General features: G+C 48.2%; 1 protein-coding gene across 9 annotated transcripts in view; it reads right to left on the bottom strand.

The window, feature by feature from the left end:
- EPS15L1 (epidermal growth factor receptor pathway substrate 15 like 1) overlaps positions 1-26,964 on the bottom strand; it is a 118,929-nt gene that overhangs the window by 22,340 nt on the left and 69,625 nt on the right. For 6 of the 9 annotated variants that reach the window (XM_075903356.1, XM_075903357.1, XM_075903358.1 and 3 more), the window contains one exon: positions 21,885-22,017. The exons of the other annotated variants lie outside the window; for them this stretch is intronic. In XM_075903356.1, coding sequence (XP_075759471.1) covers positions 21,885-22,017 — 133 coding nt within the window. The remainder of the gene's footprint in view (positions 1-21,884; positions 22,018-26,964) is intronic. 9 annotated transcript variants of the gene reach the window in all.

Raw genomic sequence — 26,964 nt, 5'->3', positions numbered from 1 at the left:
TCCGATCTGGTGCGGAGGTAGATTCCTTCCGTTGCTGAGCCGAAGGCATGCTTAAGGAGCAGGGCAAAGAAGATCCCAAACAATGTGGGGGCAAGAACGCAGCCTTGCTTGACGCCGCTGCTGATACTGAAAGGCTCGGAGCAACTGCCGTTAAACTGCACTGTTCCCTTCATGTCTGTGTGGAAGGATTCAATCAAACTCTGCAATTTTGGTGGGCAGCCGATCTTGTGGAGGATTTTGAAGAGTCCGTCTCTGCTGACCATGTCAAAGGCTTTGGTGAGATCAATGAAGGAGACGTACAGGGGCATCTGCTGTTCTCTACACTTCTCCTGGAGTTGTCGTAGGGAGAAAATCATGTCTACGGTTGACCGTTCTGCGCGGAAACCACACTGTGACTCCGGGTAGACACGTTCAGCGAGCTTCTGCAGTCGGGTCAAGATGACCTTAGCAAATACTTTGCCTACGATGCTAAGAAGGGAGCTGCCTCTGTAGTTGTTGCAATCACTTCTCTCACCCTTATTCTTGTAAAGGGTGACGATCTTAGCATCCCGCATATCCTGCGGTATGACTCCTTCTTTCCAGCACTGACAGAGCACTTTGTGAAGAGGGTGCAGTAGGGAACACTTGCACTGTTTCAGCAGGTCTGGAGGAATCCCGTCGCTGCCAGGGGCTTTTCTTGAGGCCAGTTTATCAACAGCCTTGCTGAGCTCTTCTGCTGTTGGCTCTGCATCAAGTTCTTCCATGGTTGGCAGGCATTCAATGGCATCTAATGCTGCGGAGGTCACCGTGTTCCGTCTGGAGTAGAGGTCGGAGTAGTGTTCCACCCATCTCCCCAACTGTTGTTGCTTGTCGGAGATTATTTCTCCAGTAGATGACTTGAGGGGTGCTGTTTTGCTCTGGGTAGGGCCCAGCGCTTTCTTGATGCCGTCGTACATGCCTCTTGTGTTCCCTGATATGGCTGCTTTCTGGATGTCGTTGCTGAGCTGCTGCCAATATTCGTTCGCACAGTGTCTGGCAACCTGTTGAGCCTTGCTCCTAGTAGCCCTGAGAATTTGTAGGTTCCTCTGGCTTGGTGACCGCTTGTATTCTGCCAGGGCGGCGCGCTTGGCTTCTATGACTGGAATCATCACAGAGGACTTTGCTTCAAACCAGTCGTGCGTCTTTGTGGTCCTCTTTCCAAAGGTTGCCAGGGCAGTGCGGTGCATTATGTTCCGCAGTGTTTCCCACTTTTCCATGGCAGAGTCTCCTGTCTGTGTGGCGTCAAGTTCCTTCTCAAGCGCTTCTGCGAATTTCTGCGTCAAGTCAGGCTGCGACATCTTGCTGACGTCGATGCGAGGATTTCCTTGTTTCCTTGAACGATGAAACCTCTTCGGGTTCAGCCTGATCTTGCAGCACACTAAGGAGTGGTCTGTGTCGCAGTCAGCGCTGTGATAAGCGCGTACGTGCAGGACGCAATTGATAGCTGAGCGGCGAACTAGTATAAGGTCCCACTGGTGCCAGTGTTTCGAGCGCGGATGTCGCCAGGAGACCTTATGCTGAGGCTTGGTCTGGAAGTATGAGTTGGCGATGCACAGGTTGTAGAAAGCGCAGAGCTCGAGCAGGCGTTGGCCGTTCTCGTTCATTTTGCCGACGCCAAATTTTCCGAGGCACGAAGGCCATGAGTCATTGTCCGCACCTACTCTGGCATTGAAGTCACCCAGAAGGATGAGTTGTTCCTTGTCGGGGATGCTGTTGATGACAGATGTTAAGTTCTCATAGAACCGGTCTTTAGTTTCCAATGTTGCGTTCAGAGTTGGGGCGTATACGCTGACAAGGGTGATAGGGCCTGTGGTGGTGTTGAGACGAAGGGTGAGGAGTCGTTCTGAGCCATTACTGCCTGGTTCTACCATACTCAGTAGGCTGTTTTTCACCGCGAAAGCTACGCCATGCTGTCTGGGCTCGTCTGGGGCCTTTCCCTGCCAGTAGAAGGTGTAGTCTTTTTCTTTCAGAATGCCTGAGTCTGCCAGTCGTGTTTCCTGTAGGGCGGCGATGTCTACGTTCAGCCTCAGAAGTTCGTTGTTGATGACTGCTGTCTTTCGTAAGTCGTCAATGTCCCGTACGTCTTCGGAGAAGCCCGTCAACATTGTACGGACATTCCAACATCCCAGTTTAAGAGGTGGTCTCTTTCTCAATGTTTTGTTGCCTGGTGCGATGGTTGCAGCCTGCCGTTCGGAGTATTCCTAATCCCCATGCACCCAGTGAGGAAAGCAGACTGTGGCGGGGCAGTACCTGACTGTCTGGGGGCTGCCCAGCTTGAGGCGGGCGGTAACTGCCCAGTGAGACCCGAAGATCCCTCCCACCATCGGGAACAACCCCTGGCGCCATGCTCTACGCCAATTGAGCTGTGGCTTATAACCGGTAAACTGTTGCTCCCCGTGTTGTTTCCACGCTAGTAGCGCTAGCGAGGCTGGAGTGTCCTCTCCAGGGTTGCGAGATATGTTGGTAGTCGGATACTAGCCAGGGCGATGTAATATGGAGGAACAGGCTATTGCCCACGTAGCGGGTCCCCCCTCTCCACGTCGTCGATGGATCCAAAGGAACAGCAGGGCTGCTACAGTTTGGCATCGGCGCCGTCGCAGGAGTTGCCAGAGCGAGGCTGCAAGCAGCGTCGAACTGCCTTAGGGACTCCGACTCCGGATTTTTCCTCGAGGTTTACTCCTGAAGCCTTTTCCATGGAAGAATATAGCCACAAGGCAGCGGAGGTTTAAAATCAGGGTTTTCCTTCCCCTAGATGAACTGCCTTCCTAGGCTGACGAGTATCATCTCCCCGAAGCAACTGGTTATAAGGCGCCAGTGACCCGCCTGCGCCCCTTCTCCTGTCAGTTAAAACAGTTCCGCCGGGTTTAAAAGCTAAACCGCACGTGAAGGCCAGGAGCTGGACTTGGTTGTCAGAGGCTATTGGAGACGCACACCGTATAGGGGTACTTTATAGATAGTGGGAGCTTATCCCCACTACCACCCCTGGCTATGACAGCCTTGGTCTGCTAATGATATTATTAAGCGGTCTGTTTTCCTAAGTCCCGCGTTCTGTCAATGTAGAACGCCAAGGCTCTCCTTATATCCAGTGCATGTAGCGTCGCTTCTTGTATTGAGGTATGGGGTTTAGGAAAGAAACATGGTAGGACCACCGGTTCATTGATGTGAAAATAGGAGGAGACCTTTAAAATAAAGGCTGGGTGAGACCTTAATGTCACTGAGTCTTTAGAAAAAACTATATAAGGAGGCGAAGCCATGAAGGCTGCTATTTCACGTACTCTATGAGCTGAGGCAAGGGCTAGGAAAAACAAAAGTTTGACGGTAAGTATGTGTAATGGAATCATGGCTAGAGCCTCAAAGGGAGGGCGAGTCAAAGTTTCCAATACTAGATCCAGATTCCTCGAAGGCGGGGGGAAGGGGTGTCTCTGAGGTGGATCAAGGTTTGAGAGCCCCTTCAGGAACCTCTTTGTGGTGGGATGCGCAAATAGAGAGAAGCACTCGTCTATATGGTGGAAAGCATTAATTGCTGCCAAATGCACCCATAGGGAAGCTATTGCCAGCCCATTGTCATGGAGCTGTAAAATGTACTCTAATATACAAGGTAAGGTTGCAGAGCGAGGATCTAGATTATTGTTCGCACACCATGCCTGGAATCTGGACCATTTAGCTGTATATGTCGCTCATGTAGATTCTTTCCTATTGTGCACTAACACCTGCTTGACCCGTTGGGAACAGAGTTGTTCGGAATCGCTAAACCAAGGAGCATCCATGCCATGAGATGCAGAATCTCAGGCCTCGGATGGCTCAGGGATCCATTGTCCTGGTTCAAGAGATTCGAGAGAAGAGATAGAGTGTACGGTGCCCATATCGACATCTGGTGGAGCATTGAGTACCAAGGTTGGCGAGCCTACGCCGGGGCTATAAGAATCACTCGAGCCCCTTTTCTGTTGATTTTCTTGAGAACCTTGGGTATTAGAGCCACTGGGAGAAAGGCATATGACAGCGACCTTCCCCAATGGAGAAGGAAGGCATCTCCTAGTGAATGATGTCCTATCCCACCTATGGAACAATAGGTGGGACACCTCGTGTTGCTTTCCGTCGCAAACAAGTCTATTGTCGGAAACCCCCACCAAGCAAATATATGACTCAAAACATCCATGTGGACTTCCCACTCATGGTCGTGTGGAAAACACATGCTGAGCGAGTCCGCTATTGAGTTGTCGACACCCAGTAGATAGGATGCTGTTAAAATAGTGTTGTTGTGGATACACCAGTTACATAATCGGATGCTCTCTTTACAGCAAGAACAGGATCTGGCGCCTCCCTGCCTGATGATATAAAACATAGTTGCAATGTTGTCCGTCAGGATTCTGGTAGTTGTATTCCGTATCTGGGACTGAAAATGCTTGCAAGCATGCCGTACCACCCGTAGCTCAAGCACATTGATATGCAACAGCATTTCTTGTGTCAACCAGCGTCCTTGGATTGTCAGATTGTTCATGTGCACTCTCCAGCCCGTAAGTGAAGCATCTGTGGTTAGCTGCCTTGTAGGTTGTCGGCGATGAAATGGGATGCCCGTGAGAAGATTGCTCGGCTTGGTCCACCACTGAAGGGACTCTCGTACATGTTGTGGTACCACTACTGGCCTGTGGACGCTGTGCTTCGCTGGGATGTAAATCGTGGTTAACCAATGCTGGAGGCAACAAAAATGTAACCTTGCGTTCTGCACCATGATGGTGGAGGCAGCCATGTGGCCCATCAGTTGTAAAGAGACGCGCGTGGGAATTGTTGGAGCATGCGTCACGGTATGCACAAGGTCTTGGATCACCACAAATTTTCCATTGGTAGGTAAGCACGTGCCACGGTTGAGTCAAGCCGTGCACCTATGACTGTGCCTGTGACTGAACCAGTGATGATTTTTTTACATTTATGAGAAGGCCCAGTGATGCAAACTTGTTGGACACTGTCTGCCCCATTTGACATGCGTCCAAATTTGTTGTGCCCCTGACGAGACAATCGTCTAAATAGGGGAATAGTGTCACTCCCATCCTGCGTAAATGGGCCGCCAATACTGCTAAGATTTTGGTGAAAACCCTGGGGGCACACGCTAGTCCAAATGGTAGAACCCTGTATTGAAAATGTTCTTCACCCAGCTGGAACTGAAGAAAACGTCTGTGTGCCACGTGAATAGCGACGTGGAAGTAAGCATCCTGCAAGTCGAGGACTGCAAACCAGTCTCCTTTGTTCAATGATGGAATAATAGTTGTTAAGGTCACCATCTTGAATCACTGTTTTTGAAGGTGGCAATTTAATTATCGAAAGTCTAAGATGGGTCTCCATCCTCCCAACTTTTTTGGTGTGAGAAAATATCGGGAGCAAAATCCTTTTCCTCAAAACTGTTTGGGTACTCCCTCTAGTGCCCCGATCACGAGCAAACGCTGAACTTCTTGTCTCAGCAGTTGCTCGTGAGAGGGGTCCCTGAAAAGGGACAGGGTAGGTTGGGTAGTAGGGGGAATGGAGAGAAAGAGAATGGAGAGATCGGACTGTTCAACCTCTAGTACCCATCTGTCTGTGGTGATGCCGGACCAATGATGGTGGTATGATCTCAATCGATGGTGAAAGAGGTGGAGTGTTTTTTTTCCACGTTGACTATGGAAGGCATGCTTGCATCCTCGACAGAAATGTCAAATCTGCTGTTTCGCTGAAGATTGATTGGACGAACGGTTTTGTTGGGGTCGTTTTCATTGAGGACATTGTCTAGGGCGCTGGTTCTCTAAAGTACGCGTTTGTTGTCTCGGAAAATTGAAATCATATCTTCGCTGATAAGGATAATAGCGCCTACATCTAAAGGGAGGAGTGTACATCCCCAGTGTACGTAGGGTGGTGTGAGAATCTTTGCCCGAGTGAAGGACTTCATTGATGTTTGCCGCAAAAAGCTTAAGCTTATCAAAAGGCAGATCCTCAACCTTGCTTTGTAGCTCTCTTGGTGCTCCTGCAGACGAAAGCCATGACAATCTTCTCATTGTGATACCTGTAGCAGTGGCTCGCGCAGCTGTGTCAGCCACATCCATAGCAATCTGCAGTGCAGTGCTACACGATGCGTATCCTTCTTGGACTATTGCTTTTAGTGGTGGTTTCTTGTTGTCTGGGAGATGGTATAGTAACTCCGCTAGTTTCGAATAATTATCAAAACTGTGGTTAGATAAATGGGCCGAATAGTTTGCGTTGTGTAATAGAAGTGTGGCTGAAGAATAGACTTTCCTACCAAATATATCCAATTTTTTATTGTCCTTATCCGGGAGCATGTTTTTGTACTGCAGTGCCTTAGCTCTACGTTGTGCTGTGTCAACTACTAATGAATGAGGCTGGGGGTGATTGAATAAAAATCCAACCCCTTTGCCGGCACAAAGTATTTTCTATCAGCCTTTTTACTCACAGGTGTAGCCAATGTTGGGGTCTGCCATATCTCATCTGCCACTTCCATGATTGCCTCATCAATCAGTAAGGCGATCTTTGCACGCTGTTGTGGGCAGAGATTCTTTAGGAGGCAGTGCTTTTTAACCGGGACATCTACCAACTGTATTTCTTGTGTGCCTGCTACCCATTTAAACAGATCTTGAAACTGTTTTAGGTCATCCGATGGAGATATGTCCCCTGGGAATATCACCTCATCCGGTGATGAAGAGGAACAGTATGCCAGAGAAGTTTCTGGTTTAGGATCTTCTGCTTCAGACAGCTGCCCTTCTTCCAACTAGGACTGGTCTTGGGCTCTTCGATGGAGGAGGTGAGTCTAAGTGCTGTAGTTGGTGAGGTAAGTATTGTGCACTTGGTGATCAGCAGTTGCAGAAAGATCCCCTACATGATGATGGCGTATGATCATGCTGGGGACGATCATTGTATGATCTATGACAGTGTCCATAATACTGCTCAGAACATGACTGAGAGGAGTGACGTGATGAGCGTGCACTATGTGTTGGATGTAATAGACGCAACGTGGAGAGCGTCTGGTGGACCAGTACCTTGATGACTGACCGGGTGAGCGAGATTGTGAGCGGGACTGATGTGCTTCTAAGTACACTGTGAATCTATAATTACGCCGTGCGTATGCGACATGGATGGGAGAGACACTATAGTCACGGTAGCATGCATGCCTTGGCAGAGAGGGGGATGGTCCCAGGGAGAAAACTGGAGAGGCAGACCTGTCTCTTACATACGTTTTTGACAGAGCTTTCCTAGGTACTGAAGCACTGTTAGTTTCCATGGCAACCAGGGAGCGCAGCACCGAGTGAGAGCAGAGCGGTGCTGGGGAGATCACCTGTAGCTGCACTGCTGCCGGTGCTGGCTGAATGCCCAGTGCCGGCGTTGTTAACATTGCCGAGGTTGACATGGCAAGGACGTGTGCTCCTGCATCCGGTGCCGCAGAAGACGGTGCCGCCACAAGTAGTACCGCTGAAGCTGGTGCCGTCACAGCCGGTGCCACTGAAGCCTATACTGACTGACTTGTCAGTTGCGGCACCGGCGCCATTGTCAGTTGCAGCGGTAGTGCTGTTCTATGAGTCAGCGCAGCTGAAGCCAGTGCCGACTCACTTATCAGTTGCAGCACCGGCACCGATGCAATGCCAAATCAGCCCTCACCCTCGGTGGTTGTGACTCCCTGGTACTAGGGCCAGCAGAGTGTCAGGGGTCACTTTGGAGGCTGCTGATGACTTTGAAGCTGCCGGGGGAAGGGAGCGCATTGGGGACGGCTTTGTTCTTTTTGAGATGGCCGGTCCTGGAGAAGCCGCTCTCTGCTTATGATTGGAGGTTTTTGCTGTGGCTGCGGGAGGCATCAGGTCAGGCTACAGTGCCTTGCCAAACATCATCATTCGGATCTTTATCTTCCGCTCCCTCCGGGCCCTCGATGTGAGCTTGTGACAGTGGGTGCACTTCTGAGGGACGTGTGATTCCCCCAGGCACCTAATGCAAGCATCATGGCTTTCAGCCGCCGGCATGACTTCACAGCAAACTGAACATTTTTTAAAACCGGGGGACCCCAGCATTGTCAGGGGCCGGTAAGGGTGGCTGAATGCCGACCCAGCTTGATCCCCGCTTTCACTGTCTTGTCAGTTTCAGTTCTTTAGCACTTAGCTGTAGCGCTTTCAAAAAAAACAGTGATTCTGAAATTTGTGTTTTTTTTTTAACAGAAGAACAGTAGAACAAGAACACGACTAACAATAAAACTTAACTATTTACAAATAAAAAACCAGCTAAGATCATCTCTGAGAGAAGAAAATAGAAGAACACAGGGAGCGCCGACCGCGACATGAGGCGGTTGAGAGGAACTGACAGTTGCCAAACAGCGTGCGGCTGATCAAAGGCATGAACGGCGCTACAGAGAAGCCGCACATGTGCGGTCCGACGGAGCACGGCTATGAGAATTCTCCGAGCTGCGGCGCCGGGACCTGACACCAAGAGTGGAGCATCCACGAAGCCACTCAAAGAAGAACGATTGCTCCCTTGTGGGGACCAGACAGGAAAATCAAAAGTCTATTTGATTTTCTAAATTCTTTGGTCCTATCAGTGTAAAACTCAAGGGCTCATCTAGTGTCCAAAGTGTGTAAAATTGCTTCCCTGGGGGAACTGCGAGGTTTAACATAAATGGGTAAATAAATGAGCTCATTAATATGGAAATTAGATATAACTTTGGGAAGGAACTTTGGATGAGATCTGAGAATGATTTTGTCCTTAGTAAAAATGGTATATGGTGGGTCCACCATCAGAGCTGTAATTTGGCCCACCATCGTGGCAGAGGTGATCGCTACTATAAAGTACACTTTCATGGTCTTTTTGGGAGGAAGGAATTGCTAGTAGTTTGAAAGGTGGTCTTGTCAGTGTGCCAAACACAAGGTTTAAATCCCAAGGTGGTATGGGAGGATGTATGGATTCATAAAGGGCAAATCATGTCCGACCAATCTGATCAGCTCTATGGTTAGGTAACTGGATCTGTGGACATGGGGAAGTGGGTGGATGTGATACAACTTGACTGTAGCAAAGCTTTTGATACAGTCTCCTACAATATTCTTGCCAGCAATTTAAAGAAGTACCAGTTGGATAAATGGACTATAAGGTAGATAGAAAGCTGGCTAGATTGTCAGGCCCAAAGGGTAGCGAGCAACGGCTCAATGTCAGGTTGGCAGTCGCTTTTAAGCGGAGTGCCCCAAGGATCGATTCTAGGGCCGGTTTTATTCAACATTTTTATTAATGACCTGGATGAAGGGATGGATTGCACCCTCAGCAAGTTCGCAGATGATACTAAGATAGGGGGAGAGATAGATACACTGAAGGGTAGAGATAGGGTCCAGAGTGACCTAGATAAATTGGAGGATTAGGCCAAAAGAAATCTGATGAGGTTCAACAAGGACAAGTGCTTGCACTAGGGACAGAAGAATCCCAAGCAGCGTTACAAGCTGAGACCGACTGGCTAAGTAGCAGTTTGGCAGAAAAGGACCAGGAGATTACAGTGGTCAAGAAGCTGGATATGAGTCAACAGTGTGTCCTTGTAGCCAAGAAGGCTAATGGCATATTAGGGTGCATTAGAAGGAACATTTCCAGCAGATCTAGAGAAGTGATTATTCCCTTTTATTCAGCAATGGTGAGGCCACATCTGGAGTACTGTGTCCAGTTCTGGGCCCTCCAGTACAGAAAGAATGTGGATGAATTGGAGAGGGTCTAGCAGAGGGCAACCAAAATGATTAGGGGGCTGGAGCACATGACCTATGAGGAGAGGCTGAGGGATTTGGGTTTATTTAGTCTGCAGAATAGAAGAGGGAGGATTCGATAGCAGCTTTCAACTACCTGAACTGGGGTTTCAAAGAGGATGAAGAGAGGCTGTTCACAGGAGCGAAGGATGGCAGAACAAAGAGCAATGGCCTCAAGTTGCAGTGGGGGAAGGTCTAGGCTGGATATTAGGAAAAACTATTTCACTAGGAGGGTGGTGAAGCACTGGAATGAGTTACCTAGGGAGGTGGTGGAATCTCCATCCGTAGAGGATTTCAAGAATGGGAGGTACTGGGGTAGTAATTTGGCTGTAATTGACATTGGTTGCACTATTCCTGAAAATGCTTCCATTTGTTTTGATAAGGGAACCTCATGGAGAAGTGTCGGCTATTCAAAAGGATCTGTGCTTCACTCTCTCCAAGCAGTTCTTCATTTTGGAACCATGGAGAAGCCACGTGGTGAGCTTGAGAGCCTGCAGGTTTGGGTGATGAGTTTTCCCGTGATGTTGGGTCAGCAAGTGTGGGTTGATGGGGAGGGGGGGCAATCAATAGATGGTGGAGATAGGGAAACCATGGTTCCCTTGGCCAATAGAGTGCTATCAAACTGACCATTGCCTGGTCCATGCAAATCTTGTTGATTACTCTGGAGACCAGGGGAGCTGATGGAAAAGCATGCAAGAGGTAGGTGGTCCAAGGTATGGTGAAGGAATCGCCCTCTGATCGCTTGCCTCAAACCACTCTGGAGCAGAACTGGTTGCACTTGCAGATGGACGCTGTGGCAATTAGGTCTATGACAAGGAATCCCCACTGCTGTAAGATAGGGAGGATGGTGTTGAGACGAAGCTCCCACTTGTGCTGTTCTGAGAAGTGCCTAATCAGCTTGTCTGCTTGCTGTGGGTTCTGCTGACCTGGTATGTACACTGCTGTTGATGTGATGTCATAGTGTGATATCACACGCCAGTTCCAAAACTTTATTGCTTTGGCACATAGTGAGTGTGACTGGACACCCTGCATCAGTTGATCTAAAACATACAAGGTGAGTTGTCCATGAGGACATGTATGGTTCGGCCTCAAATGCGGGGAAGGAAATGTATACATGTTGCAAATGGCCCTGAGTTCCAGTAAGTTGATATGAAGCCTCATTTCCGGACGTGACCATCTGCCCTGAAAACTGTCTGTGTGCGACAGTGGGCACCACAGCCTCTATTGCGATTACCCTTGAGGGGTCTGGGCAATGGAAAGACACGCCGGTGGGGAGGTTATGTGGAGAAGTCCACCATTTCAGAAATTACAGAACTAATGGTGGATGTGTGAGATGTTTCGCAAGGCTGTGTTGATTTGAAACGTAAATGGATGCCAGCCATGTGTGTAGGCAGCGCATATGTAGTTTCGCAAGGGGTACCACAAAGGTGATAGTTGCCATGTGACCCAGGCTACGTCTAGAGGGATGCAAATCAAGCACATCGAAATTGCTAATGAAGCAGGGATTTAAATATCCCGCACCTCATTAGCATAAACATGGCCACCACTTTTTTCGAAACGGAGTTTTTTTTGAAAAAACGGCAGTCTATACACTGATCTGTTGAAAATAAAGCCTTTTTTGACAGATCCTGTATTCCTCAAAAAATGAGGTTTACAGGATCTGTCGAAAACGGCTTTATTTTCGACAGACCTGCATCTAGACTGCTGTGTGTGTGTGGGGGGGGGGGGGGGGGAATTCCCCCCCCCCCCAACTCCATTTTGGAAAAAAAAGGCAGAGGCCATGTTTATGCTAATGAGGCACAGGATATTTAAATCCCTGCTTCATTAGCAATTTCGATATGCCTAATCTGCATCTCTCTGTCGACAGAGAAGTGTAGTCTAGACACACCCCCAGGATCTGAAGGCATGTGCAAGTGGTTTTAAAGGAATCATGATGAAATAGGCTGATGAAATTGCACAGAGTTTGAAAATGATGTGGGGGAAGAAAGGCCCTGGCTGTCACAGCATCCAGCATCCCCAATACACTCTATTTTCTGGGTAGGCTCCAGAGTGGATTTTTGAATGTTTATAAGTGGACCTAAACAAGAGAAAGTTTCCCTGGTCATGTTTGTCATGATTAGTGTTTGTTGATGTGAAATGCCTTTGATTAAACAATCGTTGAGATAGGGGAATATGACCACACTCCTGCCTTCTGAGTTGATTCCTGTAAAACAGGAGGTCTTCCACCTTCATCTGTAGCTCCCTCGGGATGCCAGATGATTCTAGCCATGATGTGTGGCACATGACTATTGCTGTCTTCGTAGGCCTAGCTGCTGTGTCTGCTACATCCATAGACACCTGAAGCATAACAGAATCCTAGGGTTGGAAGAGACCTCAGGAGCTCTTCAAGTCCAGCCCTCTGCCAGGATCAATCCCAACTAAATCAACCCAGCCAGGGCCCTGTCAAGCTGAGACTTAAAAACCTCTAGGGATAGAGATTCCACTAACTCCCTAGGTAACCCATTCCAGTACCTGACCACCCGCCTAGTGAAATAGTTTTTCCTAATGTCCAACCTAGTCCTCTCCCACTGTAACTTGAGACCATTGCTCCTTGTTCTGCTATCCGTCACTACTGTGAACAGCCTCTCTCCATCCTCTTTGGAACCTCCCTTCAGGAAATTGAAGGCTACTATCAAATCCCCCCTCACTCTTCTCTTCTGCAGACTAAACAAACCCAAATCCCTCAGTCTCTCCTCATAGGCCATGCATTCCAGCCCCCTAATCATTTTGGTCGCCCTCCATTGGATCCTCTCCAATGCATCCACATCCTTTCTATAGTAGGGGACCCAGAACTGGACACAATAGTCCAAGTATGGCCTCACCAGAGCCGAATAAAAGGGAATAATCTCTTCTCAAGATCTGCTGGAAATGCTCCTCCTAATGCAACCTAAGATGCCATTAGCCTTCTTGGCTACAAGGGCACACTGTTGACTCATATCCAGCTCATCCACTGTAATCCCCAGGTCCTTTTCTGCAGAACTGCTACTTAGCCATTCGGTCCCCAGCCTGTAACAATGCTTAGGATTCTTCTGTCCCAAGTGCAGGACTCTACACTTGTCTTTGTTGAATCGCATCAGATTTCTTTTGGCCCAATCCTCTAATCTGTCTAGGTTACTCTGGACCCTATCCCGGACTTCCAGGGTATCTATCTCTCCCCCTATCTTAGTGTAATCTGCAAACTTGCTGTGGGTGCAATCCATCCCCTCATCTAGGTCATTAATAAAGATACTGAACAAAATTGGTCCTAGAACTGAACCTTTTAAAAGTTCTTGCAGTCTAGTGTACTTCACATGTAAACCAATCCACATTCCCTTAACTTGCTGGCAAGTATACTGTGGGAGACCATATCAAAAGCCTATAGTTCCCTGGGTCGTCTTTCTTCCCTTTTTTCGAAGATGGGCACTACATTTGCCTTTTTCCAATCATCCGGGATCTCTCCCAATATCCATGAGGTAACAGTTAACTCGAACTAAGGACTTAGTTCGAGTTAACGTTTGATTGCTGCATGTAGCCGCGGGCAGTTAGTTCAGACTAAGGGGATTTAAAAATGGCGCCCGGACGGGAAGATGCAAATAAAGCCTGGGATATTTAAATCCCGGGCTTTATTTGCAACTTCGAATGCCTACGTTAGCCTCCCTAGTTCGAACTAGGGAGTCAAAATATGCTTTTCTGAAGTCCAAGGTGTGTATTTTACTACTCTCTTTTCTTTCTTTGGTCAGGATCCTGAAATCTTCCATCTCATGATCACCTCTCCTTCCCCTATTAGTTCCTCTCTGTTTGTGAGCAGAAGGTCAAGCTGCACACGGCCCCTGGTCAGATCCTTCAGCACTTGTATCAAGAAGTTATCCCCAACATTCTCCAAAAACTTCCTGGATTGCCTGTATACTGCCGTATTGGTCTCCCAACAGATGTCAGGGTGATTAAAGTCCCCCACGAAAACCAGGGCCTGCAATCTGGAAGCTTCTCTCAGTTGTCCAAAGAAAGCCTCATCTACCTCATCCACCTGATTCGGTGGCCCACAGTAGACACCAACCACAACATCACTGCTGTTGTTTGCATCTCTACACTTAACCCATAGACTTTTTCTCCCTTTATATACTGGAGTTCTGAGCAATCATAGTTGCACTGTATGTAAGAGAGCACTCCTCCTCCTTTTCTCCCCTCCCTGTTCTTCCTGAACAGTCTATACCATTCCATGACAGCGCTCCAGTCATGCAAGTCATCCCACCAAGTCTCTGTTATCCCAATTAAATCATATTTCTTGGAGTGGGCCAGAGCCTCCAGTTCTTCCTGTTTGTTGCTCAGGCTTCTCGCATTAGTGTACAGACACCTCAGATAACCAGTTGATCACCCTATCTTCTCCATTTGAATCAGGGGTCCTCCTTTCTTGCTCGTTCCTCTTTTCATTTCTTCCCGGTATCCGACTTCCCCACTCCCCTCAGGGATTTGGTCACCGTCCCCCAACGAACTTAGTTTAAAGCCCTCCTCACTAGGTTTGCAAGCCTGCCCACGAAGATGCTCCTTTCTCTCTTCGTTAGATGCCCAGAACAGAGTCCCATGGTCGAAGAAACCAAAGCCCTCTATGCAACACCACCTGCGCAACCACGCATTTACTTCCTCAATTCGACAATCCCTGCCCAGTCCTTTCCCTTCAACAGGGAGGATGGACGAGAACACCACTTGTGTTCCGAATTCTTTGATCCTTCTTCCCAGCACTACATAATCGGCAGTAACCCGCTCAAGGTCATTCTTGGCTGTATCGTTAGTTCCCACGTTGAGAAGCAGGAAGGTGTTGCAATCTGAAGGTTTGATCAGTTTGGTAAGCCTCTCAGTCACATCCTGAATTAGAGCTCCCGGTAAGCAGCACACCTCTCGAGATTCCAGGTCTGGACGGCAGATGGATGGCTCAGTCCCTTTTAGGAGGGAGGGTGAGAGTGGAGGTGGGATGGGGAAGATTGTGTGGTGCTGGCCAGAAAGCGTGTGGATGTATGTGCTGGGGTTGCCACTGTTAGCTCACCTGAACGATGACGGTGCAAGGAGTGGATACAATATTGATTCCAGGGCACCAAAAGTGGCCATTGGGGTTGGAACTGCTGTGGTAGCTAAGGCCAACGGTGGTTAAACCATGAATACTGTAGAGGACAGTGTGTTGGCCAGTGCCTATTGGAATGCCATGATGCTGAACCTGTTGCGAGGAATGCTGGGAGAAGAATCTCCTCCCCTGACCAGTGCTGTGCCTCATGGCCAGAGACAATTTTGTAGGTAAAAAGGAAATAATCTCTGAAGAGTGCCAGTGCAGACTAGATTGCAGAATTATGGGAGAACGAGGAGGTGAAGCCATGCTCAGCACTGGTGGTGTTGGTGCTGGCAGATGCGACGTTTGGTACCACATATGCGTGGTCTTCTGGGGAACCATCTTGGACTTTCATGCCGAAGTGTGTTTGGGTTCTGGCTGATGAAAGGGACTCGAGTGTTGGGTTGGTGCCAAGGTGTCTACCAGCACCGGTCGTGGCAGCATATCGGCTTTTTTCAGTGCCAATCAAGAAGCAGTACCAATAGGTGCAGAGGAGCTGGACTTCCTCTTCAGCTCCAACTACGCTCTTTTTGTAGGTGCCATTCTCTGCTTTTCTGCAGTGCCAGAGGTGGATGACACTGGTGAATGTGCAGCACAGGACATAGAAGGTAGAGACTGTGCTGGCAAGACCTGGGACTTACAGGAGTCCCTTGTAGAGGATGAGTTAGCCCTCTTGAATGGGGCTGGAGGTTCAGAGAGTTCACTGGGATTGAATTCTGGTGGTTAAAGGGATTTCTCCCACAGGAGACTTTTAAGCCTCATCTACTGGTCCTTTCTCACTCTCGCAGTCATGTTCTGGCAGTATGGGCATTGCTGCGCCACATGGCCCTCATGGAGGCATTTTATGCAGGAGGCGTGCCCATCAGATACGAGCATTGAGTATCTGCAAGAATCATACTTCTTGAAACTAGGAAAGCCTGGCATAATTGGAAGAAAAAACTTTGAGGTCCAGAACTTGGATAAGAAGGAAAAAAACTGGGCCAAACAGGTTTTTGGGTTTTTTTTAAACAAACTGGAACAAGTTAACACTAACTATAAACTTACTAAACTACTAGCAATACTACTTTATCTTTTTATTTTCAGTCAGAAAAGCACTGCTAAGAGACTCCATCTTCTGCTGAGGGTGGCAGAAAAGGAACTGAGGAGGACCCACGCCGTGTGCGTAGCCAACAGACAAAAACCACGAGACAGCGACTGCATGCACGATGTAGGAAGACAATGCTAGGCAAAAATCTCTGATCACCAGTGTGAGGATGCACCAAGATCTGAATGGAGCACCCATAGGGACACCACTCGAAGGAGAACATCTACGGTCCTGCTGGACCTCGGATGTTGCCAGACCACAGAGTTCCAGTTTAGGGAGCTACAACCTGTATTCTTTTACAGTGGCATTACCCTTTTAATTTTGAACTATTTGTTAAGACCCTTTACCAGAAAGATAAAATATTCTTTAGTCAAGAACATACGTCCCATGAAAACTGACAATGAAAAATCAACAACACTTCACCACCCGCAGCATTCTAGATGGCAATGAGATTATCTCTTTCTTCACAGTGTAATCTCCCTCACTGTTCAGCAATGTCCTATTAGTCTGGTTTATTGTATATGTTATTTCTATTTTAAAGTCTTGGAAGACACTTAGATACTATGGTGATAGAGATTTTATAAATAGATAGATGTGGGATTAACTGCTTCAAGGACCTTCCTACAATCACTCAATACTTTTTTTGGTCAGTATTCATCAGTAATCACACATACAATGCTCCAAAATACCGTATTAATTGGAAACCAATTTTTAAAGGCATCTATAAGATCCTTCTAAGGAGTAAAACCAAAATGGCAGCTGAAAACTAGTGTTTGAAAATTTAATGGCTGCTATGATGCAAGATCCCAAGTGGCAAGACTTAGAATCACAGAATCCTAGAACTAGAAGGGACCTTGAGAGGTCATTGAGTCCAGTCTCCTGCCCTCATGACAGAACCAAGCATGGTCTAGATCAGTGTTTCTTAAACTGTGTTCCGTGGCACACTGGTATGCCATGAGGCAGTCGGAGGTGTGCCGCGGAGAATAACAGAATTAAAAATGGCCGCCCTTTTGTTTTGTTTTGGCTCCATAACTTCCCCCTAGCCCTTTTTTCCCACCAACCTCTTTCCCCCCTCCCGACCTTTCCCCCCCCACCCCCCCCAACAAAAAATCCTTGGTATTCCCCATAGAAAAAATTTATTGTTTGGCGTTCCTCAGTCTTAAAAAGTTTAAGAAATGCTGGTCTAGATCATCCCTGACAGGTGCTCTTAAATATCTCCAGTGATGGAGATTCCACAACCCCTCTAGGCAATTTATTCCAGTGTTTAACCACCATGACAGTTTGAAAGTTTTTCCTAATGCCCAACCTAAATCGCCCTTGCTGCAATTTAAGCCCATTGCTTCTTGTCCTATCCTCAGAAGCCAAAGAGAATTTTTCTTCTCCCTCCTCCTTGTAAAACCATTTTAGATACTTGAAAACTGCTATCATGTCTTCCCTCACAGGTCATGTTTTCTAGACTTTTCATCATTTCTGTTGCTCTTCTCTGGACTGTCTCCAATTTCTCCTCATCTTTCTTGAAATGTGGTGCCCAGAACTGGACACAATACAGGCAGTCCCCGACTTACGCGGATCCGACTTATGTCGGATCCGCACTTACGAACGGGGCTTTTCTCGCCCCGGAGCTCACGGGCGGCAGGTCGCCACCTGTGTCCTCCGGGGCAAGAAAAGCTTCTCCCGGTCTCCCTGGTCTGCTGGGGGGGTCCAGCAAAGCCGCTGGACCCCCCAGCAGACCAGGGACACCCGAGCAAAGCCGTCCAGGCGGCGGGAGTCCCGCTGCCTGGGCGGCTTTGCTCCTGTCCCCCTGGTCTGCTGGGGGGGGGTCCAGCAAAGTCGCTGGACCCCCCCAGCAGACCACGGACACCCGAGCAAAGCCGCCGCCTGGGCGGCTTTGCTCCCGGGCAAACGAGCAAAGCCGCCCAGGTGTCCCTGGTCTGCTGGGGGGGTCCAGCGGCTTTGCTGGACCCCCCCAGCAGACCACGGGAACAGGGAGACGGGGAGCAAAGCCTTGGAGCACGCCCGCAGCGGGACAGCCCGGGCGCGCTTGGGCTGTCCCCCTGCGGGCATGCTCAGCGGCTTTGCTCTCCATCTCCCTGGTCTGCAGGGAGATGGGGAGCAAAGCCTTGGAGCACGCCCGCAGCGGGACAGCCCAGGCGCACTTGGGCTGTCCCGCTGCGGGCGTGCTCCAAGGCTTTGCTCCTGTCCCCCTGGTCTGCTGGGGGGGAGGGAGAGGATGCAGCTAGTGCCCCCCCCCAGCAGACCAGGCTTTTCTTGCCTACCCCTGGGGTAGAGCAGCTGGGGGCTGCCGGGTTGGTCCCGCAGCGCCGCTCCGGACCAACCCAGCAGCACCCCAGCTGCTCTGCGCCAGGCGTCCTGATTCAGCCGCTGCTGGTCAGTTTCAGCATCGGCTGAATCAGGACGACTGGGGCAGAGCAGCTGGGGTGCTGCTGGGTTGCTCCAGTAGCGCCGAGGAGCCGCGCTACTGGAGCAACCCAGCAGCACCCCAGCTGCTCTGCCCCAGGCGTCCCCAAGTCAGCCGCTGCTGAAACTGACCAGCGGCTGACTACAGGAAGCCTGAGGCAGAGTTGCTCTGCCCCAGGCTTCCTGGAATCAGCCGCTGATCAGTTTCAGCAGCAGCTGACTTGGGGACGCCTGGGTTTCATAAGTTGAATCTGTATGTAAGTCAGAACTGGCATCCAGATTCAGCCACGGTTAAAACTGATCAGTTTCAGCAGCGGCTGACGCCAGTTCCGACTTACATACAGATTCAACTTAAGAACAAACCTACAGTCCCGATCTTGTACGTAACCCGGGGACTGCCTGTACTCCAATTGATGCCTAATCAGCACAGCGTAGAGAGGAAGAATGACTTCTCCTGTCTTGCTCACAACACTCCTGTTAATGTATCCCAGAATCATGTTTGCATTTTTTGCAACTGTGTCACACTGTTAATTCATGTTTAACTTGTCTTCCACTATGACCTCTAAATCCCTTTCTGCAGTATTCCTTCCCATAAACCTCGTTGCGTGAGGCATAAGGGATCGGTAGGTAAAGGCTTTCCTTGCCGACCCATCTCCGTCTTGACTGACGCTTTGTGCTGACAAACAGCTGAGCCAGCACAATGCGGCGGCCATTTTTATTCTAATGAAGCGGGGGATATTTAAATCCCTGCTTCATTGACTGTGTTGGTATGTCTAATTTACATGCCTCTGGCGACAGAAGCATGTAGTCTAGACATACCCCTGGAGTGCACATGCGGCTCCGGGTACCCCAAGCCCTTACCCAGGCTGGGCAGAGGATGCAGCTGGGTGAAACACTGAAAATTTATTCATTTTTAATTCTTTTTTTATATGCGTTTATATTTTTGGGCTGCAAAAAACAGTACTGAAAAAAACAGGTTCCAACGAAAGTAAAAAGTTTGGGAAACCCTGATCTAGCAGGCTCTCTGTCCATCTTATCCATTTACCCAATCCATATTCCCTTAACTTGCTGGCAAGAATATTGTGGGTGACCGTATCAAAAGCTGTGCTAAAGCTGGCACTGGGGGCTTTGGGAGGACCAGAAACAACTTATCTGAATATTCATCATTTGCTTAATGAATATGCATATATGCAAATGAATGTTACTGGTCCTCCAAAAGCTCACTGGTCCCCGTGTCAAAAAGTTTGGAAAACCCCTGCTTTATGCCTTTTGCTAGATTTAGCTCTTTTTGTGCCTTTGCCTTTCTGATCTTGCCCCTACATACATTTTTTATTTTTAGAGCAAGCTGTACCCTTCTATACCAATATTTCAATCGTGTGTATTATCCCACTAAGTCTCTGTGATTCCAACTGTGTCATATTTGTATTTATTTATTAGCACTTAAAGTTCTTCTTGCTTATTCCCAATACTTCTTGCATTTGTATATCTGACCCACCTCCTAGGTCTCCATGTTTTTCACCCACCTCTGGGCTTTGGTCACCTGCCCCTGTCAAACCTAGTTTAAAGCCCTCCTCACTAGGTTAGCCAGTCTGAATCCAAACACTCTCTTCCCCTTCCTCAAAAGGTGACCCCATCCTTGCTTAACAGTCCTCCTTCTTGTAACAGCATCCCGTGGTCAAGGAAGCCAAAGCCCTCCTGAAGACACCATCTTAGCAACTAGGCATTCAATTCCAGGATGCACCTGTCTCTGCCCAGGCCCCTACCTTTGACAGGAAGGACTGAAGAGAACATCACCCATGCTCCAAACTCCTTCACCTGTACTCCCAGAGCCCTGTAGTCACTCTTGATCCACTCAAGGTCACACCTTGCAGTATCATTTGTACCCAAATGGATGAGTAGCATTCAGAGGGCCTGATAATCCTCAAAAATGCCTTCGCAATGTCTCGGATACGGGCCCCTGGCAGGCAGCATACTTCCCGAGATAATATATCAGGGCAACAGATGGGTGCATCTGTCCCCCTTAGAAGGGAGTCTCCAACCACCACTACCCTACGTTTCTTCCTTGCAATGATGGCTGCAGACCTCCCAGCTTTGGGGGGTACAAGGCTTCTCCTCTTCTGCCTCAACTCTCATATCCAGAACAGCATAACGGTTCCTCAGAACCACGCTGGGAGGGTTGGGAGCAGGGGTAGAACATTGCCTGCTGCGAGAAGTGACCAGCTGCCAGTGTCCCCGCTGAGATCAAGCCATCTCCTCCTCTACCAGTGGTGTGTCAGCCGTCTTTTGTAATGGGGTAGCTTCCTCAGCCTCAGTAGTCTCCACATGAATACTCTCCAGGAATTCCTTGTGGATTCAGATGCTCCTCAGCCTAGCCACCTCTTCCTGTAGCTCTCCCACCTGCTGCCTGAGAGATTCCAACAGCAGGCACCTGTCACATTGGATGGTCTCCCCAACCTGGATATCAGTGAGTGGGAATTGCAAGCCACAGTCCCTGCAAAACCACACCAGGATCTGGGTAGAGGCATCCATGGTCAGGAGGTCTGCCTGGCTACAGACGCAGGCGGAGGAGTCAGAAATAGTTTGGGCATAGGGTCTTCCTAAGCATATTAGGACACCCTCTGTCAAACTCTCTCTCAATCTCCTGTCTGCTTCGCTTCACTTGTCACTCTACTTCTGGCTTTTAAAGCCTGCGCACCTCGGTCAGGCCTACTCCCTTGTTAGCCATACAAGGGGAGGCTGATCCCAAGGCTGAATGAGGCCTTGATAAAAATGGACTTGAACTAACAGCTCTGAAGAGTCTCAATTTAATTTTGGCAGCATCTGACCAGTTTAGAAAATGGCAAATGGTCTGAAGCTGAATACTAAAACAAAATTATATTCTAAGCTCAACCTACATAGCAGATCTATTCATATTTAAGAATCTCTAAAACAGAACTGACCCATATACAGGCAGTCCCCGGGTTACATGGATCCGACTTACATCGGATCCCTACTTACAAACGGGGTGAGGCAACCCCGCTCTAGCTGCTTCCCCTCAGCAGAGTAGGGAGATGCGAAGCTACCGCCCCTCCCCAGTAGACCAGGGAGATGCGGAGCGGCTTTTCTCAGCAGACACCTCAGCTTGAGAATAAAGGACTGAGGGAAGTGAGGTGTGGGAGAATAAAACTGAGCTCTGGAGAAATGTTTGGCTAGAGTTTCCCCTACAATATGTACCAGTTCCGACTTACATACAAATTCAACTTAAGAACAAACCTACAGTCCCTATCTTGTAAGTAACCCAGGGACTGCCTGTACTCAGAAGCAGCTATGAATTGAACTAATGCAAAACTGTATAGACACATTTTGTTGTTTACTGAAAATCAGATAGTTAGTCCTAAGAACTGCATGTCTGAATCAGATGTTGGTCTTGGAATCTGGACTGACTGACATCAACAAGACAGAAAATCATGAATTCCTCTTTATCTTGACAAATTGGGAAAACTGGGGGAACTGGCTACTAGGGAAAAAGAGTACTTACCACTCGGCGGCTTAGGTCGTGGAGGAACGCTTTTCTTCGGTGGGAGAGCTGGAGTGTCTGTCTTACTTTTAAAAGGGTCATCTGAGAATCCTATCCCTCCAAAAGAGGAGGTGAAAGGGTCTGACGCTGTGGGCTATGAGATAAAGGAAAGGTAAACATATGCAGATTGTAAAGATGACTTGTTAACTTTATAGAAAATAACTGAAAATTATCAACTCCTGTTTGAATTAACTCAGAAAAATGATGAGTAAAATTCACAAAAGAACCTTAGTGACTAGAGAGTCTAAGTTCCATTTTCAAAAGCACCTAAGTTTCATAAGAGCCTAAATCACACTAACTGTTATTGATAGACTTCGACTTCTAAGTCACCTAAGCACTTTTTACAATTTTTATCCCTAGAAAATTTTAACGAGAAAGGGCACCTGGGGAATAATAAGGAAAATGAAAGAGGTAAAATGGTATTTTAGACCTATTTATATCTTACCCCTCAGTAACTAATCTGATATCTGAGTACAGGATGTAGTAAAATGTACTCAGTGTGTACACATCTACTGAAAATTTCGTACACAAAAAAAGACTTTCACAACTGTCACATCAGAGCTTTTATAAACCATTTATTTTATATTCATATACATACACATATGTTCCTAAGAGCGTGTGTATACAAAGAGTTAATACATGCAAGTAGGGGTATAAATCTATTGTTCGTTTACTTACTTCACACTTATAGATACTCCTACCAGAACAAGAGATAAGAACATAAGAATGGCCATACTGGGTCAGACCAAAGGTCCAGCTACTATCCCAGTATCCTGTATTTCCAACAGATACCCCCAGAGGGAGTGAACAGAACAGGCAATCATCACGTGATTCCTCTCCTGTCATCCATTTCCAGCCTCAGACAAACAGAGGCTAAGGACACCATTCCTACCCATCCTGGCTAATAGTCATTGAAGGACCTAACCTCCATGAATTTATCTAGTTCTTTTTCTTAAAGTCCTGGCCTTCACAACATCCTCTGTCAAGGAGTTCCATAGGTTGACTAAGTGCTGCATGAAGAAAAACTTCCTTTTGTTTGTTTTAAACCTGCTACTTATTAATTTCATTTGGGGACCCCTAGTTCTTATGTTATGGGAACAAGTAAATAAGTCACAGATATACCTCCATTGCTACAATGATCAACACATCCTACAACACAGCTTCATGATCCATGAACCTATATGAGCCTATCACAAGATATGGTGTACCTCATCCGGTGCACTAAATGCCTCAACAACTATGTGGGAGAAACAAGACAATCAATGTGCTCATGAACAAACTCCCACAGGAAAATGATAAAAGACAAAGGCACCCTATTGTCTGTGGGTGAACACTTTTCATAAATTGATCACTTAATATCTGACCTATCAGTTCGTATCCTGAAAGGAACCATGTATTACAGTTTCAAAAAATGAGTCTGGGAGCAACATTCATTACTCTGATAGATTCTAAAAATCATGGACTAAACAGTGACACCTGATTTATGGCATATTACAAAAACCAGTTATCCACCTTTTCTTAAATGTTCTTTGAGAAGTCCAATCCATTGTAGATGTGCATGTGCCCATGAGCATAGTCACTGGAGATTTTTGTCTTAGCAGTATCTGTAAGGCTGGCTACCATCACCTTGAGTGCCTCACTTGTGCACTTGTATATTAGGCACTGCTGGCCCTAGATCACCCCTCAGTTCCTTCTTGCCGACAACTGACAGAGGGGCAAGAGGATGGGCAATGGAATGGACAGGAATACCACATCTTGAAGAACAACAGTTATGAAGAGGTGGGCCACCATTTTTCTTCTTCAGGAGATTGCTCATGTCAGTTTCATTATAGGTGACTCACAAGCAGAATCTTTGGAGGTGGGCTGGAAGTTCACAGATTCGCAGATTGTAGCACTCCTCTGCTGAAGCCAGCATCTTCTCCAGCTTGCTAGCTCTGTAACTACTAATATGATGCGAACATGTGGATGGATGACCAGGTTATGGCCTGACAGATTTGTTGGATAGGCACCTGTGTCAGGAAGGTTGCCGATGACACCGCTGCTCTAGTTTGAGTGCAATGTTAGATTTGCTGGCGAGGTACCTTCATCAGCTCATAGCAGTAATGGATGCAAACTGTGATCTAGGATGAGATCCTCTGAGCGGACACAGCGTGACCATTCATTCTATTCACAATGGACGGCTACATTGACGTAAGGAATAGCTTTGTTCTGTCTTTCTATACAGAAAGCCAGTGCCTGCCTGATATCAAGGATATGAGCCTCCTGTTCCTCATGTGATGCATGGGGCTTCTGGAAAAGGACAGGTAAAAATACATCCTGGCTAGTATGAAACTGGGAAGCAATCAGGTCACAGATGAACTTTGTCCTTGAAGATGACAGCACAAGGGGTTCCAAAGTGAGTGCACTCATCTCTGACACTCTACAGACTGACTTGGAGTACTGCGTCCAATTCTGGGGCCCCCATTACAGAAAGGATGGAGATGCATTGGAGAGGGTCTAGTGGAGGGCAATGAAAATGATTAGGGAGTTGGAGCACATGACTTACAAGGAGAGGCTGAAGGATTTGATAGCAGCCTCTAAGCCCCTGACGTGGGGTTCCAAAGAGGATGGAGAGAGGCTGTTCTCAGTGATAACAGATGGCAGAACAAGGAGCAATGGTCTCAAGTTGCAATGGAGGAAGATTGGATATTATGAAAAACTATTTCACTAGGCGGGTGGTGAAGCACTGCAATGGGTTACCTAGGGAGGTGGTGGAATCTCCATCCCTAGAGGTTTTAAGTCCTGGCTTGACAAAGCCTTTCTAGGATGATTTAGTTGGGGGTTGGTCCTGCTTTGGACAGGGGTTTGGACTCAATGACCTCCTGAGGTCTCTTCCAACCCTCGGAATCTATGAGCCAGGACAGACCAAGATTTAAGTCCCCGGGGAGAACAGTTCCTGTATGTGTGGCTAGAGGCCCTTTCAAGAAACGTGCTGTCATGGGATAGGTGAAGAGGGACCTAGTATGGACTGGGGGATGTAGCACTGGTGGACCTTGATGAAAGAAAAGGGACAACCCTTGAAACGTCAGATGCAGTGAATAATCCAGGATGTCCTGCAGTGAGACTCAAGGGCCCCAATCCAAGTCCTAATAGTCAAAAGTTTTCCACTTTGCCAGGTGTATTCAAAACTTTTCCACTTTACCTGATCTAGGGTTTCCTGCTGCTGAGCAAAACAAATGCAAGCTGAAATAGCTCCTTCATCCGCACTCAAACACATAGGGGCCAAGCCATCAGGTGCAGCACCGCTAAGTGGGGATGCCGCAGTTTGCTATGGTTGTGTGACAGCAGATCTGGTTGAAGAGGCAGCAGAAGGGGAGTGGCTACTAACAGGACCAACAGAATGTCAAGCCAGTGCTGATGCTGCCACACAAATGACTCTTGCTCTGTCCTACTTGACTTTCACCAGGACCCTGTGAATCAACGGCACCTAAGTTTCTGCTGAGTTGCATGGCAACACTGCTTTCCATTAGACACCGCGCAGAAGCTCAGGGCTGCAGTGGTGAAAATGCCTCCCTTGAAGCCCCATAGTAGCTATGCCAGTGGGGGCAGCGCCCCTCTGCACTGATCCAAAAACAGAGCTGCTGCAGCTGGGGAAGACTGACCCCTTTCTGCTGGTCCTAGGAGCGAATTGTCGCAGGCAGGAGAAAGGAGCCCCTGCTCACCATACCCAGTGTGCTGCCGCTGGTTATGGCCAGCACAGCAGGTCCAGCTCCTAGGCAGGGGACTATGGAGCTCCATGGAGCCTCTACCCTGCTGGCGAGAGCAGCATGTGCAACGCAGCATGGAGCCTTATGCCCCTTTGGAGCAAGACCTTCTGGTCGCTTCTCGGTATAGCACAGTGCCCCAGGACAGGCAGGCCCCAGGCAGCCTTGCCTTAGTGCCACTGCCCAGGAGCCTGAGCCCTAACCCCCTACCTCACCCTAGACCCTGCCAACCTAGAGCCACCTCCTATTATTTCTGGCCTCATCCCAAAGTCCACACCCCAGCCCAGAGCCTGTGCCCCCTCCTGCACCCCAAACACCTCATTCCCAGACCCATCTCAGAGCCTTCACCCCCAGGCAGATCCCTTGCACCCAACCCTCTGTCCCACTCCTCAATCCCAGCCCTCCTTAGAACCCATACCCTTAGCTGGAGCCCTCAACTCCTGAACCCCAACCCTCTGCCCCAGGCCTAAACCCCTTCCAACACTCAGAATCCCTTGGCCCCGATCCCACAACATGAATTTTGTTATGTGCACCAATAGAAAGGTGATGAGTTTCAAATTACTCTACACTGGAGTACATAACAAAAATTCATTTTACTCAGAGATGGGAAAAATTAGAAGGAACACTGCATTGGTAGAAAGACATATGAACGCTGTCCAAGGAATAAGGAAGTTGTCCAAAAGGGAACCTTTGTGCAGATGCTGGTTGAAGCAAAACTCGTGGCACTTCCCAAGTGGACCTGTTTGTATCTAGTCAGATTAGGAAGTCACCTACCTTTGGAAAATTACCTCTACCATCTCCAGCTGGAGGGACCACTTCTGAAGAGATGAGAAAGTTCTGTTGAGATGATCTACAAAAATGTTCTTGGAGCCAGACAGGTGGGCAGTGATCAGATTAATAGCATGCAACACACAGAAATCCCAAAAAGTTGGGCACCTCCTGACGAAAGGGGAGAATACAGCCCCTCCCTATCTGTTGATGTAGTACATCACACCGGTCTTGCGTGTCAGGACCTGCAAACCTTGTGTCTCAGGAGGGGTACGGGCAAGTGAACCATTCGATAGGCCAGGTGAACCACTCTGAGTTCCCTGACATTGATGCAAAGGGCTAGATCATCCTATACCCACCGGTCTTGGATGCTCAGGTTACCCAGGTGGGCTCCCCAGCCAGACTGAAGACGCTGGAGACCAGGGTCAGTGACAAGGACAGAGTTCTGAAGTGAAACCCCTGCAGCACCAACGTGGAGTCCAATCACCAACCCAGGGATGAAAAGATGGGTCTTGACACAGTAATCACTG

Source organism: Pelodiscus sinensis, chromosome 19 (genome assembly GCF_049634645.1).
Source record: "Pelodiscus sinensis isolate JC-2024 chromosome 19, ASM4963464v1, whole genome shotgun sequence".
NCBI classification, from domain to species: Eukaryota; Metazoa; Chordata; order Testudines; family Trionychidae; genus Pelodiscus; species Pelodiscus sinensis.
This window is presented reverse-complemented; position numbering and strand designations above follow the sequence as displayed.